Source organism: Haliaeetus leucocephalus, unplaced genomic scaffold (genome assembly GCF_000737465.1).
Source record: "Haliaeetus leucocephalus isolate CR32 unplaced genomic scaffold, Haliaeetus_leucocephalus-4.0 Scaffold0, whole genome shotgun sequence".
Lineage (NCBI taxonomy): Eukaryota > Metazoa > Chordata > Aves > Accipitriformes > Accipitridae > Haliaeetus > Haliaeetus leucocephalus.
In genome coordinates, this window is record NW_010972436.1 from 4351524 (window position 1) to 4363674 (window position 12151).

The window sequence follows — 12151 nt, forward strand, 5'->3', positions numbered from 1 at the left end:
CTTAGCGCCGGCGGTACGGGGCGGAGGGGCGTGGGACGCGGGTTGAACGCGGAACGCCCCAGGGGTGCGGGCCCCGTAGCTTCCCTGTGCCTGCCCTGTCTTTTTAGCAGCCTAAGGGACGTGTTCCCTTGTGTTTCGACTGGGCAGTTAATAAAGGCGAAGTGGAATGTCTGATCAAGCTGTTCGACACGCTGGTGGCCGAGTCCAGCAGCCGCTTTGCTGCAGCTGGCTTTGACCGTAACATGTTCAGAGACACCCTGCACAGCGCGTTCGGCATGACGGATGACATGATCATGGACAGAGGTGAGACTGATGGGTCTGAAAAGATTTAAGGTTTTAGTTTTACGCTGTTGACCTGATGAGCACGCCTAGGCAAAATAGGGCCGTCTCATCCCGGTAAGGACAGCGAAGGGAGGGTTACGCTCGGGAGCTGCTGAGTACGGGGTTGGGGTTTTTTATTTTTCCTTTATGCGGAATCGTTTTCCCACCAGTTCATGACAGCTCGTGCTCTTGTACGAGGGTGACCCGCCAGAGGCAGTTGTACTGCTGTCCTGTGGCAGCGTCTATCCCAGTCACTGTAGTGTCGTGACAGAAGAGGGCAGCATGGCGTCATATTTCTCTTTTCTCCGGTAGTTCCTTCCACCGGGAGCTGCAGTCCCTGCTGCTGGTGGACAGCTTTGCCTCTGGCTTGAAGGTCCCAGAAAGGCGTTCTGTTTGAATGGGTGACTTGTGGAACAGAGGCGGTGTGAACAGCACCGAAGGGACTAGGCAGACAATACAGGGAGATGAGAGTAATGGGCCAAATAACCCCTTGAATATACAGGGCTTTCACGGGTTCATAACATGAGGGCCACATTTGCAGTTGCTGTGACAGTCACATGAATGATCTCTGATGTACAGGTGTCGAGGAGGCGCGAGTCTGCCGTTCTTTTCAGTCTCGGGCTGCTGCCAAGAGCCACCCCTTGGTTCAACTTTCTCCTGTTCTCTAGCAGGAGGGGTATTTCAATGCCATAAAATAAAAACTTGTTGCCGTTTTGTGCAACAGGTCACGTGTGTCTTGGAAGGTACCTTACACGGACACAATCTTAAAAATTATTTAATGCTTACATACAAGGGGGCTGATTTCACTTTGCAAAAGCAAACCTGTTGTTTTCCAATTCCAAAATGCTTGGCTCTGCATGTAGAGGTGTTCCTGTAGCCAACTTACTAATTAACATTTTAAAATATGAATTATTAAAGATGTTATTTAATGCTTTGAAGTGTATCTTGGATTTGAAGTACTGTATTACAGGCTGTATCAATAGTGAAGCTGCAAGATTGAAAGTTTATTTCAGGGAAGGGAGAAGAAAAAAGATTTTGGTACCTGAAAGAAGGAGAAGGTTTTTTTCTTTGTATATTTGAAATATTAATGTATTGTTTCTAGGATTACTTTCTCCAAGATTTTCTGAGACAAATCCTAGTAATTAAAATCTTCTTCTGTATGCAAATATGCCTTAGCGTAAGGGATATTGGTTTATTTGGTTTACATCTGCATGGAAGCATACTTCCTGTAGTTGCTTAAGTCGGGAAAGCAACAGATTGAATAAAACACCTTATCCCAGCAGGATTCTGGAGTGGAAGATCAGTAAACTTAGGGCTGAAATCCCCTTCATTGTTACATCTTAGAAAGATTCAAGAAGGGTAATCATACCTTGGTGAAAGCAGAGAAGCATCTTCAGAAAAAATACGGGTTTACATTTTCATTGAATTTAAGAACATATTCCTTTGTTTTTCCCTCTTAAATAAATTTAAAATGTATCTAATACACTTCCCAGTGTTCCGCACTTTTGATAGAGACAACGATAGCTGCATCAGTGTGGTGGAATGGGTGGAAGGCTTATCAGTATTTCTTCGGGGGACATTGGAAGAAAGGATTAAATGTAAGATTTATCTGTATGCTAGTATTTAGTAGTAATCATTGAATTCACGGCTATTAAATTACATGTTGCTTTTGTTATAATTTAGTAGTTACTTTTATAAAGTATTTGGTAATTGAAGAGTTTTCTTCTGTATAGTTCAATGCAATGAAACTGAGCTCTGAAATGGCTTCTCTGAGACAGAGGTTTTTCTGTGTAAACTGCCGTTATCATAGCTGCCACCTTATTTTATTGCTTACAAGAACTAGCATTTGAACTGAAGCTTGTTCTGCAGTATACAGTTTTGACAGAATGTATCTTTTTGTATTCACACACAAAATTAGAAAGAAGCAGATGTAGCTGAAGGGTGATTTTGGCTAAATAACACAGTCTCAAGCTAGCCAAGACCTGTGCCAACATTCATTTACTGGCACAATGGGGGGCACAGCAGCCGTTGCATCAATTCCAGCAGTTCTTCAGCTTGGAAGCATAGATTGAAAAACTGAGTCTGCTTGTAAGATGGTCATGACAACCTTCACAGTAATGATGGCGAAAGATAGGGGAGAAAAAATAGCAAAAACTCTAGAATTTTAAGAAGCAGAAGAAAAATAAAATAGGGCATGTGGAGGAAAAAAGTGTAATAGAAAAAGGAGAATGACAGCATGTTGTTTCCATAGTCTCTAGGTTGCAGCATCAACCATCCCTAATGCACTATATAAATCCATCTGGAAAGCAGCCTGGGGTGTCACAGCACTAGGATGTGTGCCCAGGATGTAATTCAGTATGTCAGTACAACTACAAGCAGTAAAATACGCAGCCCTGCTGTACGCACTATAGAATATACTAGTGCGTAGTGATACAGTGTTGTCTGTCCTAAGTGTATGCCAGTACAGTTTTTCACTGTAGACATAGTCTTTGTCAAGAAAAAAACCCACCTCTTGTGTTCCAAAACTGAAGAGTTTTGTTCGTTTGTTTAAATAGGTTTTGTGAAGGATAGTAAAGTTTATTATGGTCATAGATTTCTGATTCCAGGAAGGTAGAAATAATTGTAGGAGGAATTAGGCAGATACTTATACTTGTAATGTACTCTGTTACAGGGATATTCTCTTTGCATTAAGGGATACTTCAGTTGTCTTTTCCACGCTAGTACAGCTCATTCTTCCTTCTCCTTTACTTTTTGAACCCAGCTTCCAAAATAATGAGGATGTTTTGTAGGTGCAAAGTCCTTCTGATATAGACAGCGGGTCCCCACCATGGGAAATTGGGCTTCTAAACCAGAACCTTGTTTATATTCTAAATGGACAATTCTAGAGAAGTTAAGATCTGTGAGTTAGTATGGTTTCTGTGAACTGAAGATTATTTATTTGAGCAGAAATAGATTTTAACTATGAAGGGTAAATAGGCAATAATTGACTAGTATGTGTATCAAAATATGATACATCTATTTCATGTATAAATATACACGATAAATGTGGCTCAATTGATATGCTGTACAACATACAATTCACATTTTCTGTCTATAGGTAACAGACAGCTTTAATGGTGTGTGATATAGTTTGTGTGAACTTTAAATTGATTTATCTTTCAAAAAGACTGTTTTGAGGTTTACGACCTGAATGGTGATGGATACATTTCGAGAGAGGAAATGTTCCAAATGCTGAAAAACAGCCTTCTCAAACAACCATCAGAAGAAGATCCTGATGAGGGAATTAAGGACTTGGTAGACATAGCACTGAAGAAAATGGCAAGTACTTACTCATTGTGATACTTCAATGTCTTTCAAACATTCATTAACTGAAGCTTAGAACATTCCTATGAGGTAACAAAGTACTGTGTCTGATTTACAGTGGGATTCTGAGCCACGGAGTTAATTATATACATGAGATAAACAAGTCTCCTAATAAAGCCAGAAATATAATCCAGATCTAATGAGTCCCAGTCCAGTATCCTCACATGAAACTGTTAGTTTATTATGAGTTATAAACTTTATGTATGAACTAGCCTGTGTTTGTGTGCATACACACATGTGCATGCCCAGTCAAAACAAAAGCCCAGTCGGAAGTGGAAAATTCAAAAGCGTAAGCTGCATTTATTCCAGTGTTGGGCATCTGCAGTAGCTTTATTATTAAGTACATTTGTGTTTTATCAGTTGATCATGAAATGTCTTTATCCAATTTATATATTCTATTAGAATAGTAACCTCAAGGTTATTAAGGTAAAACTTGTCTTACTGTGATTAATCTAGGGTATCCAGATCAGCCAGGGACTGTGTTTCAACATTTTCATCAAATCAAGAAATACAACCCCCCCTCCTCTGGTGGTGGTCAAAAAAATCTCACTTAAAACCAGGTCTTGAATCTCAGCTCCTTTTATTTAACCCTGACTTTTCTATTTTTCAAACCCACCTCTTTTGCACACCTTCAGCTGAAAAGCCCATCTTACCCTTAGTTCTTGACAATGCTGAATCTAGCCTTACACAGAAGGCAAGCTATGACTTACTAATTTGTTCATCTTCAGAGCACCTACCTGCACAGCTTTCCTGCAGGTTGCATCCAAAATGAACACCTTCATGTTCTGGGCAGTTGATAAGTGGGCTATGCTAGTCCAAGCACAAGCACTATTCTCTAGACATAATGAATCTTCATATATATAAGAACATATTATAAACTAACCATGTACATAATCCTGTTTCAGCTTTTCCACGAGAACTTAATAAAGCTCTGGTACATGTTTGAAGAATGTCCAGATCTCATTTGGCTGCTGAGCAGTTGTCTGAGTAGGATATTGCTGCCCATCTCAAATAACTAAATGACTGTTAGATATCCAAAAATGCATTTGTGGAGTCCATCACTCAAAGAAGAAAAAATTACTCTTTGAGCAATTTGCCTGTAGGTACCATGGCATTGTGACCAAGCATACGTCCAGTGCAACTGCGCTTGACATTTGTCCATGCAATTCTCAGCTCAGCCTCTTCCCATGTTAGTTTTGCCTTTTCTGGAATTCTGTTAGCAAAGCCGTATGAGATATAAAAGGTGGAGCAAGCTCAACTGTCTGCCTTAGGTAGAGGCAAATGATACAGATCTTGTCTGAGCAGGGACTGATGGCCCAAATAAAAGGATTTTTGCATACAATCAAACTAAGAATAGGATCCATGTCAATAAAACACCTGTTAAACAAAAATACAATTACTACAAGTCATCATCCTTTGCTGAAGAGTTCCCTTCCTTTTGTAGGACTATGATCATGATGGCAAGCTTTCTTTTATGGACTTTGAAAAAGCAGTCAGAGATGAAAATCTTCTGTTAGAAGCCTTTGGACCGTGTTTGCCAGACATAAAGGTATATCAACCTTGAGTTTAAAAAAAATGTGCAGTACTTGCTATACTATTGGTGAGGAGATGCACATATTATGGTATTAACTGTCATTACATGGGGCCTGCTGAAGTCAATTGATAAATGCTTCAGTTGTGAGATATGCATATGCTGAGTTCCCATCTACCTTTCACAGCACCAATGTTTCCTTATACAGTTAAATGCTGGTACCAGAGAATGAGACCACACCGTTACTCAATGTTTGTCTGTCCTGGGTCAGCAATATAATGAATCATCCTCAATGAGCATCCTCTCAGACTAAGAAAATGAGACCGTTCTGTTGAATTGTTTATCCGAAAGCTCTCCAAGAATACAACTTTTATTTTTCTTTCTTCAGTGCCACTGGCAACACTGCCATCACCTCACTTACAGCCCCTTTTGGGAGAGGCTGCTAGTTTTCTGAAAAAAATACCTTGAGAGTGTTCTTCATTTCAGAGTGTGGCACTGGTGTTTTTTAATTACATCTAACTGGGCTTTATTTATTAGCAATACATCTAATTCAATTCAGATTTTTATTTTTTTTAAGATGGTAATTTAGAACATGCTCATTTCCTCAGTGTTAAGTTCAACTGTGGAGAGCATTTCTGCTCTATAATAAAGAATAATTTTTTTTTTCTGATCTAGTAATCACTATTCTATTTGAACTGTGTGTCATTTTAAAATACTGAAAGCTGAAATTCATGCAGCGATTCCTAGAAACAGAAAACTTGTGTAAGACTGCTGAGAACACAGCAAGTTTTCATTTGCTGGAAACCTACACTTCCTGCCAGCTCACCTACCTGGTAGGCTGGAGGACAAGAAAGGGTCTTGTAGCCATGATTGCAGGCTGTATTACATCACATCAGCTGGAAAGCAGCTGTTTCCAAAATGCCAGACTTCTCCTGACAGGCTCTCAAAAGACTTTCAAGGGTTTGGGAGAACCCAGGTAAGTACTCTGTTTTTTACACCAGTGGAAAGGCTTTAAAAAGTTTCTGAACAGATTTATGTTCACTCATCAGCATAGAAAAATGACTTGCTTTCTGTCAGTGTTGGTGATAAACCAGATATACAATTCAGGCTAATCATGGCAAGAGGTTGCAAACTCAGCTTGTTTCTTGCTTACAGTATTTGTGCGGTCTGTTCTGTACCCTACCCAACTGTTGCCTTTTTACTAGGTCTCTAGTTTCACTGTTAAAAGAGAACTCTATTTACATGTACTTTCAAGTCCTAAAAGCAATAATTTCAGCTATGAGCTTAACATGAAGAAAACCTATAAATTACTAGATTGCCTAGTGGGGTTATGTTGGGGAACTTTAATTGTACCCCTTGACACAAATTAAACACTCATTTGTACTTCAATATATTTTTAAAAAATGTAATGAACTTATTGGATAAAATCCTACCACCATAAGCGGTTCTACAAGGAGTCTGCAAACATGCACCACAAGCCGATTCCTTGTATATGCTTGCACCAGCACCAATCCTGTGAGCGTCAGCGTGGGGCACCTTAGCCCAGTGTTGGGTTCATCCTCCCAGCTCCAGTTCTGCTGCCCAAAGGTGGCCCCTGAGTGCTCGATCCAGGACTATTACAACACAGTGCTGCAGATACTTCTCTCATCACCAAGGGAAATTTCACTCCTTTACATTAAGTGATCTCAGTCTCTGCTGTTCCTGGTTCCAGCCGGTCTAACTCATTCTGCAGCTAGGCCTTCTCACCCTCCATGCCAGATCATTCCTTGGTCACACATTACCACTGCTGAGCAGTTACAATTTGAGTTTCCCCTTCACTTACAACTTCTGAGTGTTCTCACTGGTCTCTCAGTGATGACATCATTAACACTATGGAATTTACCTTTTCTAAGCTAAAAAGCAAGAGGTAGCCTAAGTGTGAGGACTGTCACTGCTTACACATTTCAGTTTAGCACCTTTTCCAATTAAATTTAACTCCTTCAGTTAAGTGAAAATTAATTTTTTTTTTTTTAAACAGAGCAGTATGGCGTTTGAACAGAAGACTTTCCAGGAAGCTCGTAAACTGTAACTCCCAGTGGAATACTGCTGTAAGAGGTTTTTTCCTTCACCGTTCTTCATGGTATAGTAAAAGTAGGAGCAACTTGAAACTGTTACTAAGTTTCAGTATTCCTTTACTGTAAAAGGTACTGAATAAATAGAATTTACTTCTGTTACTCTACCTAAATACAGTTCTTCAATGAGTTATTAAATATGTTGTAGTACAAGGTACACAGAACAAGATGCAACAATATTATTATACTGGTTTGTTCATTCCAGGAAACAAATAGACACAATTTTTAACAGGGAATTGCTTGGAAATACAGTATAAAATAGTTTTATTTTTAACATAAAAAAAAAAATAAGTATTTTAAACTACATCCTTTAAAAAAATTACTGTTGGAAGATGCTGCCAGCAGTATCTATATTCTTCTTCTCTGCTTTACAAGTGGTTTGGCTGAGCTACTCTCTGGCTTTTGCACAGAAGTTCTTGAAACAGAATCTGCTACCTAAATTGAGGAGGGGGAAAAAAAAAAATCTTAGTAAACTGTAACCACTCCTTTTTTATGCTAGTTTTAGAGTAAGGCCATGTCTCTAACATTTGAGTATTGGGAGGGATGTATTACTATAATCACACTTGTATTGAATTTTCCTGCAGAAGGGAAAAAAACCATAACCCCAAATGCAGCATTAAACATAAGAGAAAATTTATTTAGAAAATAAAAGTGTTAGCAGTATCATTTTTGTATTTTAACCACAGAAACTGATTTCAGATACTCAGTGATAGAGTGTTACATATCTTAGCACCCCTCTCCCTACCAGAGGTGTTTTCAAAGTAAGGTTTAGTATGCTTTTTAAACTCAGGTATTCCAGCAAGAAGAGAGAAGGGGAAGGAAAAACATGTGCTTTGGCACATATTTTACAAATATATTTAATATAAGAGGTGCTTATTTATCAGTTTGACTGGAGATAAGCTCTTCCAAATCAGTCTAATTAGTCATAGTCAAGGGAGCTTTTTCGTATCTTAATTTAAATGGAAAGTTGTATCAGGAGTGTTTGACCTGCTGATTAATATCTTCCATAAAAGGTTATAAAGCTTAAGGCATGCTTCTCGGCATAGAATGTGTGGTTCTGTACATCTTTTAATGCCATAACAAGTGTTGGAGCAAAATTACATTGAACTCTGACTTTATTATTTTTTACTCCCTTTCAATCAGAAACCAGATACAAGTACCACACTGGCGTCAGCAGGACTACCTGCAAAGTTACAGTGCCACATGGAAAACAAGTGTAGTTTACTAAAAATCATTTAGGACCATGCACTGACATTTATACTTTCTGAAGTGTAGTGTAAGAGGAATGGAGTAGAATGGCCTGCAATATTCTGTGTTAATAAAAATATTTAATAAAAAATAGTAAGAATGCTAGCTTTAAGTGGCAAATAAATTGATAATACTGAATAAATGATGAATTAAGTTATTTTAGGGTCTCTATTTTTATGGATAACAAGCACATAATATATATGTTTGAAAATGAAAATATCAGAACTTTCAGAATCCATACCTCTTTCAGTTTATTTCGAATTAATGTAGCTGAAGTATTCAGTGAATCATCATCCATATCCACTTTAGGTACTTCTGGTAGCTGTGGACCAATAATAACTTCAGTACTGTCCACACTTGTTCCAATGAGGGAAAACTTGTTACCTTCTTCCCTCTTCCTCTTACGTTCCTGCAGGTGAGTTGTACGAGGCATGAACCTATCAACTCCATTATCAATCAGAACCGTTCTTTGCATTAAGGAAGTTGGTGGAGTATGTCCTCCTGGATGTACACTTAGAGTTAGGGATGTGTTTTGACCAAAGTACCCAGAAGTTTCAGCACAACTGTTATCATACTGGGGAAATGCCAACAGGCTCTGATTATGATTCCCTGATGCACAGCCTGTGTTGTGGGATACCCCGTGAGAACTTGTAAAGCAGGATGGATCCCAGTTACTGGCTGCACATGATCCTGATGTACTCCATGGACAGTCACGCTCAGAGTTCTTTGAGACTGTCTTCTTAGGTCCCTCTACTTTCTTTAACAGAAAGCACTCTTTAAAACAACAAAAAAGTAGCTTCACTATTATGTCATTATTAGTTCTAACACATAAGAAAAAACATTTAATACAAATACAGAAGTAATACCAGTGATATTTCATTCCCAGCGACTTTTCTGTGATTCTTTTTTCCTAAGTGGCACCTCTCAACTGAAGCTTTTCAGCCTAGTCCCTCTGCAGATTTGTGAGGAATGCCCAAGTGGAAGTATTTCAGCAGTTTTGAGAACACAAGGAAAATATTTCTGATGTTGCAAATCAGAAATTTTTACTTCCAGTTATGATTTCAAGGATAACCTGTCTTGCAACATTGAAAAAACAGGTGTTTTTTCATGTTAAAAATCAGTGGTTTTATTCCTTTAAAATACCCTCATACAATGAATAATGATATCAGAGTACACAAGCACAAGAAAGGAGAAGCCTGTGCTCAGCAATTTGCTTATTTCTCAGCTTGCCCATCCTTCAGTTGTTGAAGGTTCTGGTATAGTCACCTTCCTGACAAAACTGTCCCTCTGGGCATGCCTGAATAAGCAGGAACAAGGGTGAAAAGATGATCCAAAATTTCCTGCCAGTGCTTGAAGCTTCTGATAACATTTTGAAAAGAAGAGAAGGAGGTACCTCATTATTAAAGTTTATGCATTTTTTTATTTTAGTGCTAACCAAAACTGAGAAGTTGCTTTGAAAGAGATACAGCCCTCTAAATATTGAAAGATGTCTCTGTTCTGCTGCAAACATACTTGAAATGCATCTTTAAAACAGACAGATAAAGCATTTTCTTTAATGGGCTCCTTAACCAAAAACCCACCCACCACTGAAATGAGATATTAAGATTCTGTAGTAAATTTAATTACAAACCTCTTTGATTTGTTGCTTTTGCTATATACTTTCTTCTGTCCTGCAACTTCTCCCGAGTTTCTTGGACTGTTTCAAATTCTGGAGCATAGCACACATGCAGCAAACTACCAAAGAAACTTCGTTCATCCATTTTTTTCTTGGCCACCCTGAAGGGAATTAAATTGTATTGGCAAAACTGAGGATGTTACTTAACAGATTGTAAATAAAGAAGGTTTAAAATATTAAGACTGCAAGAGGCAGATATTGCCCTGTCTAATACCTTGCACATTGCAGTTTTTGGAATTTTATCAGATAAACTTCAGTAAATTGCTCTGCTGGATATTCATCTAGAGCATGATATTCTTCAATGGCACCATATAATGCAAATTGTTCAATTAATTCCTTCATAACGCCTAACGCAGGAACTCCTTGTATTAGTAAATAACGAGATTCCAAGTTGATAGTATAAACCTGGGGGAAAAAAAAAAAGAGTATGCTAAAATGTTCATATTCTTGCTTTACTGCAAAAGTAAGGAATTTTGTCTGTTTGCTGTTGTTCCTCAGATCTTCTCAGGATGCTGAAAATCCATCTGTGCTCTGTTTTGACTTTGGACTCTTGCAGGAGCAGTAAGTGCACAATTATCTGGGACATCTTCATCACCGAGCAGGAACTGAACTCAAGCTTCTTACTCAAAGTAGAACACAAATTAGAGTTGGCTCTTCTGCACCAGGTCAGAGTGCTGCCATTTTCTGAGTAAAATCTCTTACGTCTCTGGCCAATTTCCTCGCGAGACTGACTAGTACCCAGTTAATATAAGGCACTGTCAAACTAAAGACAAAACCACCGAAAAACCCGTCTTGTTCACGGGCAGAGAGGTCACACAGGTGAAACACAGGGAGGAAAAAAAAAAGGTACCACAATTCCTTGGGGCAGATGATGTGTGCGCAAAGCTGTCTCCTCACTACAGTGATCAAAGAGTGTATGTTTTTAAGACAGACAGATACAAGTAAGATGCTGAGAGAAACAAGGTCTTCTCCCAGCAGGTTATAAAACAAACAAACCACTCTTTTTGTGTAACGACTGTCACGTAACACAGACTCCAAGGAAAGTTCTGTGACAGCTCACTACATACAATAGGTAGCTAAAGCGTAAGATCAAAGGAAATTCATTCCGACTTTGTTAAAAAAAAAACAAGACAACAAAACACCAAACACATTTAGACTGCATGGGTTACACATATTTCTCAAAAAACAAGTGGAGGACAAAGAGGGAACCACTCAGGAAACCAGCTTTCAAGCTGCTATCGTAACAAACAGCCTCTGCAAACAGGTCACATAAATTGTTCCTGTGATAGCAGCTTACTCCTGCCTGCTCTCTTTCTCAGGTCAGGCCTAGCAGGTGCCATTACAGCATGCTATACGTTAACTGCCCCCACAAAAAGCAAATGCAGCATTTTTGGTGCTGTAATGAGCGGTTCCTGCTGTGCAGTAGGCAAGGCCCCGCACGCGAGTCCTGCCGAGTTCAGCCGTGTCGCGCGCCCAACCGCATGGTTTTATACTTTGCGCAGAACTAGCCTACTTGTGCTACACGCGTTTCTAAGCCATTAATTGACAAAACGCAACGTGGGAGTTACTAGATTTACCAGACCCAGCTCCAGCTGTGCCTCCCGGCGCCGACTGCCTGCCTCGGCCCGCGCCCCGCCGCACGTCGGCGGCACGGAGAGAAGAGGAGCGGAGAAACGCCCAGAACGGGGACAAAGCGCTAACACGGACGGCAGTCCAGGCGGCGACACAGCTGCAGCCGGAGGAACGGAGGCAGCTCGCCAGCCTTGCTGCCTGCCCCCGAGGAGCCAACAACCCCGCGGCCGCTCCAGCGCCGCCCACCAGCGCGGAGGACGCGGCGCGCCGGAGCCGGAGCCGGGGCCGGCCCGCTCGGGTCCCGCTCCAGGACGGCGGACCCGCGCCGCG

General features: G+C 40.1%; 2 protein-coding genes across 2 annotated transcripts in view; one reads left to right on the forward strand and one right to left on the reverse strand.

The window, feature by feature from the left end:
* EFCAB1 (EF-hand calcium binding domain 1) overlaps positions 1-7424 on the forward strand; it is a 7594-nt gene extending 170 nt beyond the window's left edge. Inside the window, exons 2-6 of the mRNA XM_010571506.1 lie at positions 148-303; positions 1815-1919; positions 3488-3639; positions 5129-5233; positions 7233-7424. Of these exons, the coding sequence (XP_010569808.1) occupies positions 148-303; positions 1815-1919; positions 3488-3639; positions 5129-5233; positions 7233-7283 (569 nt within the window). The 3' untranslated portion in view covers positions 7284-7424. The remainder of the gene's footprint in view (positions 1-147; positions 304-1814; positions 1920-3487; positions 3640-5128; positions 5234-7232) is intronic.
* The window catches only part of RBM48 (RNA binding motif protein 48), a 5141-nt gene continuing 324 nt past the window's right edge, over positions 7335-12151 (reverse strand). Inside the window, exons 2-5 of the mRNA XM_010571394.1 lie at positions 10464-10654; positions 10205-10350; positions 8816-9348; positions 7335-7761 (exon numbers count right to left, since the gene is read on the reverse strand). Coding sequence (XP_010569696.1) covers positions 7675-7761; positions 8816-9348; positions 10205-10350; positions 10464-10654 — 957 coding nt within the window. The 3' untranslated portion in view covers positions 7335-7674. The remainder of the gene's footprint in view (positions 7762-8815; positions 9349-10204; positions 10351-10463; positions 10655-12151) is intronic.